Source organism: Salmo salar, chromosome 18 (genome assembly GCF_965601325.2).
Source record: "Salmo salar chromosome 18, fSalSal1, whole genome shotgun sequence".
Lineage (NCBI taxonomy): Eukaryota > Metazoa > Chordata > Actinopteri > Salmoniformes > Salmonidae > Salmo > Salmo salar.
Window position 1 is genome coordinate 77,495,628 of NC_138308.1, and position 19,369 is coordinate 77,514,996.

At 41.4% G+C, this 19,369-nt stretch overlaps 1 protein-coding gene across 1 annotated transcript; it reads left to right on the forward strand.

Annotated features, from left to right (window-relative positions):
• The first annotated feature begins 4,718 nt into the window (after positions 1 to 4,718).
• On the forward strand, positions 4,719 to 16,692 carry LOC106577647 (dnaJ homolog subfamily C member 3). The gene is made up of 12 exons (XM_014155948.3): positions 4,719 to 5,210; positions 5,585 to 5,695; positions 6,050 to 6,174; positions 6,432 to 6,506; positions 7,266 to 7,409; positions 7,629 to 7,810; positions 8,061 to 8,180; positions 10,658 to 10,763; positions 11,035 to 11,155; positions 12,198 to 12,330; positions 12,564 to 12,712; positions 12,947 to 16,692. Exons 1-12 carry the CDS (start codon positions 5,126 to 5,128, stop codon positions 13,093 to 13,095), a joined length of 1,500 nt encoding a protein of 499 aa, XP_014011423.1. The 5' UTR covers positions 4,719 to 5,125; the 3' UTR covers positions 13,096 to 16,692.
• The last annotated feature ends 2,677 nt before the right edge of the window (positions 16,693 to 19,369 follow it).

Here is a 19,369-nt window from a genome sequence, read left to right on the forward strand (position 1 = left end):
GTCAAATTGGAGGGCGTTGTCCGGACCTCTGGCAGTCTCTATGGGGGTGCCACAGGGTTCAATTCTCAGGCCGACTCTCTTCTCTGTATACATCAATGATGTCGCTCTTGCTGCTGGTGATTCTCTGTTCCACCTCTACACAGACGACATGTATACTTCTGGCCCTTCTTTGGACACTGTGTTAACTAATCTCCAGACGAGCTTCAATGCCATACAACTCTCCTTCCATGGCCTCCAACTGCTCTTAAATGCAAGTAAAACTAAATGCATGCTCTTCAACCGATCGCAGCCTGCACCTGCCCGCCAGTCCAGCATCACTACTCTGGACGGTTCTGACTTAGACTCACATTAAGCATCTCCAATCCAAAATTAAATCTAGAATCGGCTTCCTATTCCGCAACAAAGCATCCTTCACTCATGCTGCCAAACATACCCTCGTAAAACTGACTATCCTACTGATCCTTGACTTCGGCGATGTCATTTACAAAATAGACTCCAACACTCTACTCAGCAAATTGGATTAAGTCTATCACAGTGCCATTAGTTTTGTCACCAAAGCCCCATATACTACCCACCACTACGACCTGTATGCTCTCGTTGGCTGGCCCTCGCTTCATATTTGTCGCCAAACCCACTGGCTCCAGGTCATCTATAAGTCTTTGCTAGGTAAAGCCCCGCCTTATCTCAGCTTACTGGTCACCATAGCAGCACCCACCCATAGCACGCGCTCCAGCAGGTATATTTCACTGGTCACCCCCAAAGCCAATTCCTCCTTTGGCCGCCTTTCCTTCCAGTTCCCTGCTGCCAATGACTGGAACAAACTGAAAAAATCACTGAAGGTGGAGACTCATATCTCCCTCACTAACTTTAAGCACCAGCTGTCAGAGCAGCTCACAGATCACTGCACCTGTACATATCCCATCTGTAAATAACCCATCCAACTACCTCATCCCCATACTGTTATTTGTTTTTGCTCCTTTGCACCCCAGTATCTCTACTTGCACATTCATCTTCTACACATCTATCACCCCCAGTGTTTAATTGCTATATTGTAATTATTTTGCCTCTATGGCCTATTTATTGCCTTACCTCCCTTATCCTACCTCGTTTGCACACACTGTATATAGACTTTATTCTATTGTATTATTGACTGTATGTTTGTTTATTCCATGTGTAACTCTGTGTTGTTGTTTGTGTCGCAATTCTTTGCTTTATCTTGGCCAGGTCGTAGTCGTAAATAAGAACTTGTTCTCAACTAGCCTACCTGGTTAAATAAAGGTGAAATAAATAAATAAACATTTTGAAAACATATAGCCTACTGAACTGTTTAAACCTGAACGTTTTACTACATAATGAGGCATGTTTTACCTTGCTTCAAAGTAGCCTGGTAAAATCTGACCATATTTGTGGAGGCAATTATTTTATAAAGACTTATATGCCATTAAAACCAGTAGCCTGTTCTATTGGTTTTCAACTTGCTTTCACTGTCCAGTAGCCAAAGGTTATACAATCCTAGTCATACTAGCAACCCAGAGTTTTTGCATCTTTAGATTTCCCCTCTTTCTAAATTTCTAACAATATTTTAATCTGTCACTTTGACAAAAGTTCTCTGCTAATTGCATAATGAAACAATCATTAGCCTACTGCCTTGTGTGAATTGCTGCGCTTATAACTTTAAGAAATAGTTATTCAACATTTTAACGTTCTCAACGTTCTGATCTGTTGCATCATTAAAAAAAAATGATGTAGCCTAGGTCTACTGGTTGTATTAATTTTGGATTTATGGTCTCACAACTGCCCCAGAGTCTGTTTTGGAATACGCTATTTCTTTCGACAAACTGACCAATAGAATAGATCAACTTTTTTACTATGAAGGATAGATAGTAAGTAGATTGACCTACACAAAAAAAAATGCTGGGTCAATAATGTAGGCTACATTTACACACAAAAAAATGCTGTAATTAAAAAGTAAAACACTGTATAATGCACAGCATAATAGCCTTGACATAAATGTGTTTTACAGCATGAATGCTGTAGATTGAAAACTCCTGTAACAATTACTCAAACATTCTGTTTTCTTTACAGTAGACCTAGATGTAAGATGACGCCAGAGTGGATGTCTGCCGTTCTATTGGCTCTTAAACAACCGTGCTATTTTGGTTTCTTTTTTCGCATTGTAACTTATTTTGAAATAATGTTGCTGCTACCGTCTCTTATGACCGAAAAGAGCTTCTGGACATCAGAACAGCGATAACTCAACTTGAACTGGACGAATAATTTTTCTTTAATGAGACGGACGAGAGTGATTTACTACAGACACCTGAACAGGCCCTCATCCCCGTCAGTCGCAGGAGAAAGAGACAGAGAATTTGCAGAAGGAGATCGGGGTGCCTTGTGAGGATCAGGCAACGAGTGGCTAATCTGCCTTCACCATCGGTACTATTGGCCAACGTACAATCGCTCGATAATAAGTGGACGAACTACAAGCACGTATATCCTACCAACGGGACATTAAAAACTTGAATAACATACAGCTGGTGGGTTATACACTGCATCGGCAGGATAGAACAGTAGTCTCTGGCAAGACAAGGGGTGACGGTCTATGTATATTTGTAAACAACAGCTGGTGCATGATATCTAAGGAAGTCTTGAGGTTTTGCTCGCCTGAGGTAGAGTATCTCATGATAGGGAAAATTGCAACCTACACAAGAAATAACTAATATTGTTAGCCATCTACAGTAGATGTCACCGTGTCTGCTGAAATACTTTTTGTACATATTTGCATGAATTGAGTGTGAGATTGTGTTGCACCATGATATAGTCTAGTCCAGGGCTGTCCAACCCTGTTCCAGGAGAGCTACCCTCCTGTAGGTTTTCATTTGCTATTCTCATGTTATTTTCTGGCACACACTCCTTTTCCTCCAGACATCTTTTTTTGAAAAACCTAGCGATCGGCATTTGGTTTGTCATTGCTAGAACTACTAAATTACCTTAGCTGGTGAGTCAATTCAAGTAAGCTAGCATGGTTGAGCTTGCTAGCTTATGCGCTACAAAGTTTAGCCACGTGACGTTGTTAGGTTATTGAGGTTTTTTATAATTCCAACCAATAAAATTCATTTTAAATACTCAAATTCCATTTTTTTTGTATCTAATAAGGAATGAACATCGTCAAACATATGTTTCTTATTACCACAGAAAATTAGACATAGGGTAGGCCTATCAATGATATTCCTTCTGTGATTATTTCTGGTAAATTCCACTGTATGGCATCCCTGCCTGTGCAGTGACGGCATTCTGTACCATACAAGGACATGGGAGTTTCGTGTACGAGCTAAAATAGTTCAACCAATGAGACCGCCCCACGTTTGTAGGCAACAAGGATGTGTGCTGCTAGGACTGGCCAGTGGCCACTCACCGCACATAAATTAGTAATGGAATTCGGCTCTTATTACTGACTCGGATATATTCGACTCGTTCAGTCCAAAGAACGAATCTTTCGACTCATTTCTTTCATTTATGACCAGAGCACGCAGGACCCCCTACAGGGGGCGTCTTTAAACGTACTCTCGAAAGTCGTAATAGTAGAATGCACAGCATTATCCTGGCACCAGAGTTGCCATCTTAATACGGTAATTTTGCTCTCTCGTTCACATCTCAAGGAGCAATTTCATAACTGGGTAGTGCATCATCAGCTCTTCATGTCATGTTAGTCATTGCATAGCTTAGAGAGCTATTTGTAACTTGTCAGAAATGTCCAGATGAACTTGCCCATTTTTATTTCATTTTTTTAGCTACTCATATATTACATGAATACACATTAGGCATGGCACAATGTATAGAATTGCAAGAAAATTCGCTTTAAAATTGCAACATTTTATTTGCACCCCATGACAAAATGTGAAGAATTGCAGGAAATAAGCTTTAAACCAGCAAAGTTCTCTCCACCAACAAGAGGAGTGTGAACAGTTTGTGTTATGAATAGTGCTTGTGCCCATAGAAATAGACGTTGCGCGCGCAGGGGGGTACGTGATGTTCCCGAATGCTGGAAGGGGGGCCCGACAGAAAATGTTTAGGAGCCCCTGCCATAAGGGGGCTTATGGAGCTGTAATTTGTGACTGAGACTTTTAAACGTGTGCTTTAAACAATGTACATTTGTTGATTTCTAGGCATACAATAAAGATTTTTTATTGAATGATACATTTGAAACGAGGTCTAGTTATGGCCGCAACCGGACTAGATTGTGAACGACTCTTGGCGGAATGTATTGCGTGACTGCCGTGAGGGTGATGAGCACAATATCGTTCGCGAACTGCAGCCCCCAAAAATATTCGTTCTCGAGTTCGGGTTTGTTGAGCAGATGGCTCTGAGGCTGTGTATGTTTTGGTTCTAAAACGCTGTGTCCATCATAACGTTCAATAATACATTATTTATATTATTTCTTGCATCAATGATCAGTTCTAAACATGAATTTGTCTTCTCTATGCTCATGATCTATTTCTTTGCGCGTATATGACAGACAGTTGGTGGTTTGATCATGTCTCTGGAGCTTCTGTGCCAGAGGAGCGTGTAGCCAGCCTATGCTGTAGGACTCATTGATGCCAGCACTAGCAAGTTAAACTAACGACTAAAATGAACAAATGACTCAGAAAATGAATCATGACTCTCGAGTCGGTAAAAAGAATCGTTCAAAAAGAATGAATCGTTCGCGAACTGCACATCACTAAAGAAATGTAGGGCAGCTTGAATCAGTGAAGGAGGTGGCCAGTAACGGGACCGGTTGAAGTTTCACTTAAGAAACCACCTATTGTTGACATTTGCCGAAGTTATTCAATGGCATGCCACGTAGAGAAAATGGCAACAATATATTAGATGCATGCTATATTTTTGCTCACTCTTGGTTGTCTAAACAATTTGTGTTGTCCTTCGCAAAGAAATTGCAGGAACCTTCCAGTGGCGTTCCACTGTGTCACTCGGAACTATTTCTTAACCGGACAATGGGAACACTTGTTATCCTCAAAGGTTCAGGAAGAAAAACGATGAAGGAAATTACAGTTTAAATGATAGCGTACAATATAATTAGAGACGTGAAATATACCACTCCGGGAGAAGTGTGAAGTATTCAAGTATGGAGTTGGGTCGACGGAAAGGTCTCAACGGGGTCCTGTCTTCCTTGTCACTGCTCTGTGTCATTCTAGACATCCAGTTGGACGGTAAGACAAGACAGACAAGGTAGTTAGCTTGTGTTTTGTGCTGTAAAAGTTCTGCGCATAGAAAATACCGGTAACTAAAGTATTCAGTAATTTCCTTAGCTACGACCGATTGTATATGGTTCAGCTTGAACAGGTGTGCCCCCAATTACTTGCTACTAGTTGTAGGCTAACTAGGCTACCCAAACCCTTTGGCTGTAACTTAGCTGGTTTTCCACTTGTCTTTTGAATATCCCCTTTACTAACAAAGCCCTTTAGAATTAAAGAACATACTCTGTTTCCTGCATTTAAAGTCAGTTCCTATGTGGTTAGCTGAACTAGCTATATGTATTGCTTTGGGGCCTTCTTGGAGGCTCACGCACACAGTGTTCTTTCAGGTGTCTTGGGGGCAACTCATGTGGAGATTGAGCAGCACTTGGAGATGGGCCGTACGCTGTTGGCCGCCGGTCAACTGGCGGAGGCTTTGTCCCACTACCACTATGCAGTGGGTAAGGTTACCAACCAGAAACGTGTCATCAGAGCTCAAACATCCTTAGATCCCAGCCTCTAGCCTTTGTGTCTGTCTGTCTCTCCCTCCGTTAGTACCCTCTCTTAAAAATAAGTCAGGCTGCTGCATTGCGTAACACAGTCCTTCCAAAGGATGAATCGTTATATGCCAACTTTGTCATGCATCCTTTCAGATCTCACTGTCTTTCACTTAGATAAATACATTTACCATTTATACCTACACACTTTCAGTCAATGGATGGCCATGTAATCAGTGTAGCCACATGAAAATAGCTAGATCTAAAGTATGTGATCACCTACTAATTGAATGTATTCAACCCTATGCCTCCCCTCAGAGGGAGACTCTAAGAACTACCTCACCTACTACAAGCGGGCAGCTGTGTTTCTGGCCATGGGGAAGTCCAAATCAGCCCTTCCAGATCTGACCCGAGCCATCCAGCTCAAACCAGACTTCCTGGCTGTAAGTGGACACAGACAGTCATCAACAATAATATAATCTCTGTTGTCATGATAAATCACAGTTATGGACACAATGTTGTGATATTGTTATTAACTCTTTCTTTCTCTCTCTGCCTGTTTACCTGTATCTTTCTCTGTCTTTGTGTCCTATGTCACCCTCTCTGGCTCCCTCCCTCATTGTTTCTCTCGCCTCCTACTTTCAACATTCATCCCTCTCTCTTTCTCTCTCTCTCCCTCCAACTGCCTCCATGTTTCCAGGCCAGACTGCAGAGAGGGAATATCCTCCTGAAGCAGGGCAACACCCAGGAGGCCCGGGAGGACTTTGAGACTGTGGTAAATCTAGATGCTTAGAAATATAACTACTAAACTCAGCAAAAAAAGGAGGTCCCTTTTTCAGGACCCTGTCTTTCAAAGATAATTTGTAAAAATACAAAACTTCACAGATCTTCATTGTAAAGGGTTTAAACACTATTTCCCATGCTTGTTCAATGAACCATAACAATTAATGAACATGCACCTGTGGAATGGTCGTTAAGACACTAACATCTTACAGATGGTAGGCAATTAAGGTCACAGTTATGAAAACTTAGGACACTAAAGAGGCCTTTCTACTGACTCTGAAAAACACCAGAAGAAAGATGCCCAGGGTCCCTGCTCATCTTTGTGAACGTGCCTTAGGCATGCTGCAAGGAGGCATGAGGACTGCAGATGTGGCCAGGGCAATATATTGCAATATCCGTACTGTGAGATGCCTAAGATGCCGCAGTTGACAGTGAGAGGACGTTTCTTTTTTTGCTGAGTTTATAATGCTACTACTTCTCACTGCTGTATTTTCCGAATGCTCATACCATCATCATATCGTTTCACTGTCTCATGTTGCGCTTAAAAAAAATTCGCATTCATTATCATTTTGTTACTGCAATTATGTGATGTGGGCGAGGTAAAGAGAATCTGAACGATTAGACTTGATGTGTTGTGTGTATTTTTAGACCTGATGAGTGATCTGTTATAGCAATTATAAGCTTGTAATAAATATGTCACAGTTTCTTCAGAAACTCAACCTTTCTATTTGATTTACTTCCTCCTCCTCAGCTGCAGCGCTCCCCTGACCAGGAGGAGGCGCAGGACCAGTTGATGAGGGCCAACGAGCTGGAGGAGCTGCGGGAGGATGCCCACGCGGCCCACCACAGAGGAGACTACAGCACCACCATCACTGTGCTGGACCGCATCGTAGAGGTAGGGGCTAGCTCCACCACAGGGCCAAGATATTGGGCCTGGTCATGGAGGTAGGGGCTCCCTCTGTCACAGGGCCTAGTCTGAGGATGGAGAAAAATGCTTTTTCACCTAAGCAATACCTTCATCATCGAACAGTGCTGTACTATACTTCAACAGTCTTGTATCAAATCATAAAAAGGGAAAATTCACACCACTGACCTTACCTCTCTTTCTCCTCAGCTCTCCCCCTGGGACCCTGAGACTCGGGAGCTCCGGGCTGAATGCTACATCCGCCTGGGAGACCCCAGGAAGGCCATCCAGGACCTGACTCCCACCACCCGGCTGAGGAACGACAACCGAGCTGCCTTCCTCAAGCTCAGCACCCTGCATTATAGCCTGGGAGAGCACCAGGAGTCACTAGGGTACGCTCACTAGGAATTTATTAGTGATGGGGAGGTGTGATTTAAGCAAACAATCAACCACGTTTATCAAGCAAATACATGTAAATGAAGAGGTTTTGGGCTTCAGAGCAACATTGGTTTGAGTTTTTGCATTTGTGGTTGATTGTGGCACTTGAGGTTTGTCAGTTGGTAAAGAATACTCAGTCTTTCAAAATTCATGAAAAAGAATTTCAATCCGCTTCACATTATATGTAAATCTCTCTCTGTGCAGTCACGTCCGAGCGTGTCTGAAGCTGGACCAGGATGACAAGGACTGTTTGTCCCACTACAAACAGGTGAAGAAGCTCAGCAAGCAGCTGGACTCTGCCGAGGAGCACATCGAAGAGGCGAGGTCAGTACCACTATGCAAGTTGAGCCTGCTCTGAAGAAGAAAAAAAAAATGTATATATTTTTTTAATAAGAAATATAGTCAAGACGTTGACAAGGTTTTAAATATTGATTTTTCATTTAAATAATAATTGTGTCCTTCAAACTTTGCTTTCGTCAAAGATTCCTCAATTTCCAGCAATTACAGCCTTGCAGACCTTTGGCATTCTAGTTGTCAATTTGTTGAAGTAATCTGAAGAGATTTCACCCCATGCTTCTTGAAGCACCTCCCACAAGTTGGATTGGCTTGATGGGCACTTCTTACGTACAAGCTGCTCCCACAACAGCTCAATAGGGTTGAGATCTGGTGACTGTGCCCACCACTCCATTATAGACAGAATACTAGCTGACTGCTTCTTCCCTAAATAGTTCTTGCATAGTTTGGAGCTGTGCTTTGGGTCATTGTCCTGTTGTAGAAGGAAATTGGTACCAATTAAGCGCCGTCCACAGGGTATGGCATGGTGTTGCAAAATTGAGTGATAGCTTTCCTTCTTCAAGATCCCTTTTACCCTTTACACATCTTCCACTTTACCATCACCCCCAGACCATCACATTGCCTCCACCATGCTTGACAGATGGCGTCAAGCACTCCTCCAGCATCTTACATTTTTTTCTGCATCTCACTAATGTTCTTCTTTGTGATCCGAACACATTAAACTTAGTTTCGTCTGTCCATAACACTTTTTTCCAGTCTTCCTCTGTCCAGTGTCTGTGTTCTTTTGCCCATCTTCATCTTTTATTTTTATTGTCCAGTCTGAGATATGGCTTTTTCTTTGCAACTCTGCCTAGAAGGCCAGCATCCCAGAGTCGCCTAATCACTGGTGTTTTGCGGGTACTATTTAATGAAGCTGCCAGTTGAGGACTTGTGAGGCGTCTTTCTCAAACTAGACACTCAAATGTACTTGTCCTCTTGCTCAGTTGTGCACTGGAGCCTCCCACTCCTCTTTGTATTCTGGCTAGAGCCAGTTTGCGCTGTTCTGTGAAGGGAGTAGTACACAGCGTTGTATGAGATCTTCAGTTTCTTGGCAATTTCTCGCATGGAATAGCCTTCATTTCTCAGAACAAGAATAGGCTGACAAGTTTCAGAAGAAAGGTCTGTTTCTGGCCATTTTGAGCCTGTAATCGAACCAACAAATGCTGATGCTCCAGATACTCAACTAGACTAAAGAAGTTGTATTGCTTCTTTAATTAGAACAACAGTTTTCAGCTGTGCTAACATAATTGCAAAAGGGTTTTCTAATGATCAATTAGCCTTTTAAAATTATAAACTTGGATTAGCTAACACAACGTGCCATTGTAACACAGGAGTGATGGTTGCTGATAATGGGCCTCTGTACGCTTATGTAGATGTTCCATAAAGAAATCAGCCGTTTCCAGCAACAATAGTCATTTACAACATGAACAATGTCAACACTGTATTTCTGATCAATTTTATGTTCTTGTAATGGACAAAATGTTTTGCTTTCAAAAACAAGTACATTTCTAAGTGACCCCAAACTTTTGAACGGTAGTGTATATGTTTTTACTGAGGTACAGTTCATATAAGGAAATCAGTCCATTTTAAATGAATGTATTATTCCCTAATCTGTGGATTTGACATGACTGGGCAGGGGTGCAGCCACTAACTGGGGAGTCAGGCCCAGCCAATCAGAATGAGGTTTTTCCTCCACAAAAGGGCTTTATTACAGACAGAAATACTCCGAAATTCTCTGCCAACAGCTCTGGTGGACATTCCTGCAGTCATCATGCCAATTGTACACTTCCTCAACTTGAGACATCTGTGGCATTGTGTTGTGTGACAACTGCATATTTTAAATTCACCTTTTATTGTCCCCAGCACAAAGTGCACCTGTGTAATGATCATGCTGTTTAATCAGCTTCTTGCCCGGAAATGTAAATGAGCTTTTTACATGCAGAAGTGGAATATATTGTCTGCCTTTTGCCTACACATAGTGGAGGAATCAGAAAGATCAGTACTGGAATTCTTTGTATTTTGTTCAGTAAAAAGAATCTGAGCAGGCTCAACTTGCCCGACTTCCATAAATGTTTGGCCTTTCACTTAAACAACCAGAAAAACCTGTCTTAGGCTGCTGGAATTCTTTGCAGTTTGGTTGTTTAAATGGGGCAGGCTCAACTTGTATGACTGCTCAGCCCCAGGCAATAGGGCAACCCTTAATGTCAATCCCTGCCTTCCTATGTGGTCTTAAATGGTAGTCCCTCTGTGGGCTTATGTTTCAGTTCCCATGCTTTGTGTTTTAGAATTTCACTCCTTGTGTTCCTTTGACAGTTTTATATTTTAGGTTTCTTCTCAGCTTTCTATTACGGTTTTAGCACCAAACCTATTTGTATCCACTTTGGTTGATTTTAGTTATGACTATTGTATGGTGGTTGTATTTATGTCTTGTTGCTCTAAAATGTATATTATTAAATGTTTGTTCTCAGGTATCAGGAGGCCATAGTCAAGTATGAGTCAGTGATGAGAACAGAGCCTAATGTCCCATACTACACCAACAAGGCCAATGAGAGGATCTGCTTCTGCCTGGTCAAGGTGGGTCCCATCACATACTGTAGAAAGATTTAACCTATGGAGTGGACCGTTACCATGGCCTCAGCCATAGTCATTTGATAGTAATATCTTGGCCTGTTCTTCTACTAAAGTCAGAAATTCATTGGTAGTGTCTTCAAATTCTCATGACTTTTACTACCGCTGACTTCACATAACTTTTATAAAAGTATATTACTTAATGATTAAGTAATTACTAATGGACTGGGAAGCAATAATAATGCTTAATAGACGTTGTTCCATTTTTCTCCACCAGAACAAGATGGCTGCTAAGGCAATAGACATCTGTTCTGAAGCCCACCAGAGAGACCTACGCAACATCAACATCCTCCGAGACAGAGCTGAGGCTTTCATCCTCAACCAGGACTACGAGAAAGGTACTTTCACCCAGTGGTGTAAAAAGTGCCCAATTTTTCATGCTTGAGTAAAAGTAAAGATGCCTTAAAAGAAAATGACTCAAGTACAAGTGAGTCACCCAGTAAAATACTACTTGAGTAAAAGTCTAAAAGTATTTGGTTTGAAATATACTTAAGTATCAAAAGTAAAAGTATAAATCATTAAACATTTCTTATATTAAGGAAACCAGATGACACAATTTCATTTTTTTTATTTACAGATAGCCAGGAGCACAGTTCAACACTCATAATTTACAAACAAAGTATTTGTTTAGTGAGTCTGCAGTAGGGATGACCAGGGATGTTCTCTTGATGAGTGTGTGAATTTAGAAAATGTTCCTGTCCTGCTAAGCATTCAAACTGTACCGAGTACCTTTGGGTGTCAGGGAAAATGTAAGGAGTAAAAAGTACATTATTTTCTTTAGGAATGTAGTGGAGTAAAAGTTGTCAAAAATATAAATAGTAAACTACAGACACCCTAAACTACTTAAGTAGTACTTTAAAGTATTTTTACTTGAGTTCTTTAAAACACTGCTTTCTCCATCTATTACTGTAGCAGAGAGAATGATGGCATGGAATGATAACACTTTATTTAGCATTGTTTTTCACTCCCTCAAGTACTCAAACACTGCCTTTGTTTACTTGTGGGCTTTTTGTAGCTCAGGGGAACCCACACTTGCCATGTAACCCAGTGTTTGTAGCCAGGAGCCAGTCTAAAGCATGAACTAACACTTTTCTCCTCTTACTAGCTTTGACTTTGCTGATAGTTACTTTAATGAGATATGTTCTTACTATGACTGTGATTTATGGTTCTCAGCTAGCTATCTTAAGATGAATGCACTAACTGTAAGTCACTCTGGATAAGCATGTCTGCTAAATGACTGACATGTAAAATAGTGTGAATGTCTTGATTACTGCAGACAAATCCCAGTGGGATCACTGTGCCAGCTTTGTCAAGTATCCATTTGATCTTTCTTTCTGTCTCTGCCTTTCTTTCTTTACCTCTCCCTCCCTCCATCTCTAGCGGTGGAAGACTACCAGGAAGCAAGGGAGTTTGACAAGGAGAGCAATGAGATCAGGGAAGGTCTAGAGCGAGCCCAGAAACTGCTCAAGCTCTCCCGGAAGAGAGATTATTACAAGATCCTGGGTGTCAATAGGTATGGCTGACCTAGAGAAGGGAGTCCTGTTCAAATATTTCTTAAAAACATAATTCCTTCCTTCCTTGACATAATCTACTGTCTATGTGATCTTTAAGCAACTGGACAAGTGAGAAGTTCATGATGTTGAAATAATCTTCACCAACCTCTGTGATAACCTCAGGGAAATTGGAATGCATGTGCTCCTTGTATTCAAACAGTCTTTTATCTTAGCTTATGTTATTTTTCTCCAGGAGTGCCAACAAACAGGAAATCATCAAGGCGTACAGGAAGCTGGCCCAACAGTGGCATCCTGACAACTTCAGAGAGGAGGCAGAGAAGAAGGAGGCGGAGAAAAGGTTCATCGACATCGTCTCTGCTAAAGAGGTGCTCACCGACCCAGGTACTGTACTTTACTGTATATGCATCTGATGGTGTTCGTCAAGCTTGTAGATAAGAGTACTATTAACCCCTCCCATATTGGAAAATGTATACCTGGTATGATTGTATTTAGGAAGCTGTAACCTATTTGCAGTATGATGACATCCTGTTTTCAGGAATCTAAATTTCTGTTGAAAACCTAGCCGGAACCAAGATTAACTTGTTGCTTATTCGCACGTCTCTCCATCCCCTGTAGAAATGCGTCAGAAATTTGACTCGGGCGAGGACCCCCTGGACCCAGAGAGCCAGCAGGGTGGAGGAGGGGGTCAGGGTGGCCAAGGATGGCCCTTCCACTTCAACCCCTTCGAGTCCGGCGGCAACTACCACTTCAAGTTCAACCACTAGTGAGGACGAGAAACATGGGGGGGGCTGACGGAACCGGAAAGGACCTACGATTGGAGGATTTAAGGCCTATGACAACCCGCGGAGTAATTTATGGATGTACCCAGGTGTCGGGTTTGGGGGATTGTGTAATGTAATGAGACTACGGGGACGTGAATGACTGTCAAAGGCGGTGGACTACTACTGTCCCGCCAGGGGTTGAGTTGTACGAAGTTAAACTTTCCTACCACAGATTCTACATGGATGAAACTGAGTGACAATGTTGTCGGCAGTTGACTCTGAAAAGTATTTAAGTATTTTATTAGGATCCCCAATTAGCCGCTTCCAAGGCAGTGGCTACTCTTCCTGGGGTTGAAACGAAAATCAAATAATATACATAATACAATACATATAAAAATGTCTGTGTCTCTCCACAGTCTGCGTCGTGAGGTGTTTTTTTTTAAGTCTGGTTTTATGGCTGGCTGATAATGTTACCTGGGGTGGCAGAGTTCCATGTAGTCATGGCTCTAATTTAATACTGTGCGTTTCCCAGCCTCAGTTCTCGACCTGGGGACTATGAAGAGTCCTCTGGCTACATGTCTTGAGTGGTACTGAACTGTGTACCAACTGCTTGAACAGACAGTTCAGTACCTTTTTAACCCATCATCACCTCACACAAAGACCAATAGTGATGCAGTCAATCAATCCTCAACTTTGAGCCAAAAGAGATTGACATGCATACCACTGATATTCACCCTCCGTGTACATCTAAGTGCAATACGTGCTGCTCTGTTCTGGAGCAATTGCAATTTTCCACTCGAGTGGTCGAAGATGCGAGAATGAAGACTGGTATAGGTGCGCTGTTCAGTCCTCCCAACTAGGCCCAGGCTGTTGATGACATCAGTGCATCCCTCCTCCAGTATCCATGTTCTTTTTCTTTGGGATGTCTGTCTGCTGCTTTTGCTTTGTGTTTGAGGAAGAATGAGGCGTGAAAAAAAACTGCAAAGGGCTCGTTTTGGTAACAACGTAGCTCTTTTGGTTTTTGCTCTGCTACAATAGCCTGGGTGCCGGACTCTTTATCCATTATGCTAAGACGAGCTCAAGTCGGATAAAATCAGATTCAGACTGACACCCAAGCTACTCAGACAGATTATATTCAGAAAAATACAACATTCAGAGTTTTCAAATATTTTACAAGAGATTGATGTCGTTCTGTTAGAAATATAACAATCTGCAAAGCTCTGAATGTTGTAATGTAGTCAACTGGGAGGGACTTCCATCTTCATTGGCTGATGATCAGCCAATCGTGAAGAAAATTGACTATAAAAATTGAGCTTGCTATAATTGCACAGATATAAAGATGAGTCCTTTCTCAATGCCAATCACACGACTCCTTCCTAGTTGTGTACCCAATCAAAAGGGTGTGCATGAAGCTTGTCTGTCTACTTCCTGAAAGAGCCTGTGTTGTTGCATTCTCTCTCCTTTTTCATTGATTTCAAAGCATGTCTGAAAACTTGCACTTTTTGTATTTTGTCTATTTTCTTTTTAATAACCACTCCTCCTGATGTTACTGAAAATGTGTTCCACGGTTCAAAGCAACTGAAGGGACTCACTGCAACAACGAAGAAACTATTGAGTCATTTTAACGTGTCACAAATTATGGACTACAAAATGTATGGACTGTCTATCATCCCGTCAACTATTAACATACATTGAATTCTAAGGATACAGTATAGCTGTAACTGAAAGCTTTGAATGTCACTGACTGCTAAACTACAGTGCCTTCAAAGTATTCATACCCCTTGACTTTCTCCACATGTTGTTACAGCCTGAATTTAAAATTGAATACATTGAGATGTCTTTATGACTGGACTACACATAATACCCCATAATGTCAAAGTGGAATAATGTTTTCATAAATTAACAAATTAAAAAGCTGAAATGTCTTCAGTCAATAAGTATTTAACCACTTTGTTATGGCAAGCCTAAATAAGTTCAGGAGTACAAATGTGCTTTACAAGTCACAAGTTGCATGGAATATTATGTGTCCAATAGTGGTTAACATACTTTTTGAATGAGTACCTCATCTCTGTACCCCACACAGGAAATTATCTGTAAGGTCCCTCAGTCGAGCAGTGAATTTCAAACATCGATTCAACCACATAGACTGGGGAGGTTTTCCAATGCCTCGTAGGGAAGGGCACCTATTGATTGATGGGTTGAAAATATATATATTTAGAGCAGACATTGAATATCCCTTTTGAGCATGGTGAAGTTATTAATTACACTTTAGATGGTGTATCAATTCACCCAGTCACTACAAAGATACAGGCGTGCTTCCTAACTCTGTTGCAGGAGAGGAAGGAAACCGCTCAGGGATTTCACCATGGGGTCAATGGTGACTTTGAAGCAGTTAGAGTTTAATGGCTGTGTCAACTGAGGATGGATCAACAACATTGTAATTACTCCACAATACTAACCTAATTGACAGTGAAAAGGAAGCCTGTACAGAATAAAAATATTCTAAAACATGCATCCTGTTTGTAACAAGGCACTAAAGTAATACTGCAAGAAATGTGGCAAAGCAATTCCCTTTTTGTCCTGAATATAAAAGTGTTATGTTTGGGGAAAAATGCAATAACACATTACTGAGTAACACTTGCCATATTTTCAAGCCAAAAAAAAGGTAGACTAACTAAATGGAGCGCAGAGATCTATACACACGAAACCTTTCACTCAGCCATCACATGCGGAAACGGTCCGAAAAGTTGGGGGATGACAGAGTTTGACTGTGTGATATTAGGTTGCTTCTTGTGTAAATATTTTCCGTCTGGATTTTAATGATTTGTTTTAGTTGCTGCATCATGTTATGGGTATGCTTGTAATCGTTAAGGACTGGTGAGTTTATCAGGATGAAAAAGAAACAATGGAGCTAAGCACAGGCAAAATCCTATAGGAAAACCTGGTTCAGTCTGCTTTCCACTGGACACTGGGAGATTAATTCACCTTTCAGCAGGATAATAATCTAGAATACAAGGCCAAATCTACACTGACGTTGCTTACCAAGAAGTTTTGACTTAAATATACTTAAATCTATGACAAGACCTGAAAATGGTTGTCTAGCAATGACCAACAATCAATTTAACAGAGCTAGAATAATTTTGAAAAGAATAGTGGGCAAATGTGGCACAATCCAGGTGTGGTAAACTCTTAGAGACTTACCCAGAAAGACTTACAGCTGTAATCACTGCCAATGGTGTTTCTACAAAGTATTGACTCAGAGGTGTGAATATGCATGTAAATTAGATATTTCTGTGTTTCGTTTAAAAAAATGTGCATTCACCTGTTAGGAGAGATGGTGAGACTTTAATCCATTTTGAATTCCATCTGTAACAACAAAATGTGGAATAAGTCAAGGGGTATGAATACTTTCTGAAGGCACTGTACGTCATCATTTTAATGTGATAACCTTGTTAATTTAACTGCTTGGGATGGGTTATTTTCTGGGGTTTGTTTCTATGGAGGTTTTCTCCTGGTTTTAGTTGCTATGGACAGTTTTTACATTGCCAAACAGAATCAACTGAAATGTTCAAAAACAATTAAAATATGTAAACAAACCCAGTTTTTATGTGGATGGTGTGATCTTATTTTGAAGAAAGTTTAAAAATTGTTTGTACAATACTGATAGTTCGCTATCTCTAGCTCTTGTTTGAGTTGTCTTTTTATTGTTGTGCAAATATGAGAATCATCTTCCAGCAATCTGTAGCAGGCAGTAGTCTGTCTAGTTCCATGAAAATTAATGTTTATGTGTACTTTAATTATTTGTTTGACACGCCTACAATTTGGTTTCCTACTACACTGTAATCACAACCAATAACTAGATGGTAACTTTACAAGTAAAGTTGTGGGGCTTGGTAAAGCTCTTTTAAAAGTAGTTTTGTGGTAGTGGAAGAGGTTTAAGAAGTGTTACTTTAATGATATTATTCGAAAGGGATAATTTCAAATGCCAAACCCTAGCCAGTAGGAGTGGTCAGTAGTTGTGCGGTTCAGTAGTGTGGTTGTGGTCAGTAGTTTTGGTAAGTAGGTGTGTAGTTCAGTAGTTGTGGTCAGTAGGTAAGTAGGTGTGTGGGTCAGTAGTTGTGGTTTAGTAGTTGTGGTCAGTAGTTGTGTGGTTGTGGCCAGTAGTTGTGGTTTTGGTCAGTAGTTTTGTTAAGTAGGTGTGTGGTTCAGTAGTTGTGGTCAGTCGTTCTGTGGTTGTGGTCAGTAGCTATGGTCAGTTACGGTCTGTAGTTCTGGTGTTGTCTGTATTTCTGGTAATGTGGTCAGTAGTTGTGTTGTGGTCAGAGGTTGTGGTCAGTAGTTGTGTGGTTAGTAACTGTGGTTGGTAGTTGTGTGGTTCGGTAGTTGTGGTCAGTAGCATGGTTGTGGTCATTAGTTGTGTGGTTGTGGTCAGTACTTTTGGTAAGTAGGTGTGTGGTTCAGTAGTTGTGGTCAGTAGTTGTATGATTGTGGTCAGTAGTTTTGTAGTCAGTAGCAGCTGTGTGGTTGTGGTCTGGAATTGTGGTCTCATTGTGTGGTTGTGGTCAGTAGTTGTGTAGTAAGTTGGTTGTGATCAGTAATTGTGGTCAGTAGTTTTCTGGTTGTGGTCAGTGTGGTTCAGTAGTAGTGGTCAGTAGTTGTGGTTGTGGTCAGGAGTTGGTTGGTTGTGGTCATTAATCATGTGGTTTTGGTCAGGAGATGTGGTCTCTGTGGTTCTGGTCAATAGTTGTGTGGTCAGTCGTGTTCAGTAGTTTTGGTGAGGAGGTGTGTGGTTCAGTAGTGGTCAGTAGTTTTGTGGTAAATTGAGGTTCTGTAGTTGTGGTCAGTAGATGTGTGCTTGTGATCAGTAGTTGTGTGGTTGTGGTCAGTAGTTTTGTGTTTCAGTAGTTGTGTTCTTGTGGTCAGTAGTTGTTTTCAGTAGTTGTGTGGTGTGTCAGTAGTGTTGTGGTTTGTAATTGTGGTCGGTAGTTGTGTGGTTGTGGTAGTAGTGTGGTCAGTACTTGTGGTGTTATGGTCACTAGTCTTGGTCAGAAGTTGTCAGTAGTGATGGTCAGTAGTTTTTGTCTCTGGTTGTGTTGTGGTCAGTAGTTTTGTGGTTGTGGTCAGTATATATGGTCTGTTGTGGTCTGTAGTTGTGCTGTTGTGGTCTGTAGTTGTGCTGTTGTGGTCAGTCGTTGTGTGGTTCTGGTCAGTAGTTGTGTGGTTGTAATTGTGGTCAGTAGTTGTTTGGTTCAGTAGTTGCGGTCAGTAGTTGTGGTTCAGTAGTCGTGGTCAGTAGTTGTATGGTTGGGGTCAGTAGTTGTGGTTTAGTAGTTGTGGTCAGTAGCAGCTGTGTGGTTGTGGTCTGGAGTTGTGGTCAGAAGTTGTGATCTCGTTGTGTGGTTGTGGTCAGTAGTTGTGTGGTAAGTAGTTGGTTGTGATCAGTAATTGTGGTCAGTAGTTGTGTGGTTGTGGTCAGTAGTTGTGTTAAGCAGGTGTGTGGTTCAGTAGTAGTGGTCAGTAGTTGTGGTTCAGTAGTTGTGGTCAGTAGTTCTGTGGATATGGTCAGGAATTGTTTCTAGTTGTGTTCAGTAGTTGGTTGGATGTGGTCAGTAGTTGTGTGGTTTAGTAGTTGTGTGTTCAGTACTTGTGGTCAGTAGTGTTCAGTAGTTTTGGTGAGTATGTGTGTGGTTCTGTTCAGTAGTGGTTAGTAGTTGTGGTCAGTCTGTGTGCTTGTGGTCAGTAGTTGTGTGGTTGTGGTCAGTAGTTTGTGGTTCAGTAGTTGTTGTCAGTTATGGTCTGTAGTGTTGATCAGTAGTCGTATGGTGTGTCAGTAGTGCTGTGGTCAGTAGTTGTGTGGTTGTGGTCATGAGTTGTGGTCAGTAGTTATGGTCTCTAGTTGTGTTGTGGTCAGTATTTTTGTGGTTGTGGTCAGGGGTGGTGTTCAGTAGTTGTGGTCAGTAGCTATGATCAGTAGTTATAGTCTGTAGTTGTGGTCAGTAGTTGTGATCAGTAGTTGTGTGGTGCAATAGTTGCTGTAAATAGTTTTGTGGTTGTGGTCAGTAATTGTGGTCAGGGGTGGTGTTCAGTAGTTGTGGTCAGTAGCTATGATCAGTAGTTGTGGTCAGTAGTTGTGATCAGTAGTTGTGTGGTGCAATAGTTTCTGTAAATAGTTGTGTGGTTGTGGTCAGTAATTGTGGTCAGGGGTGGTGTTCAGTAGTTGTGGTCAGTAGCTATGATCAGTAGTTATAGTCTGTAGTTGTGGTCAGTAGTTGTGATC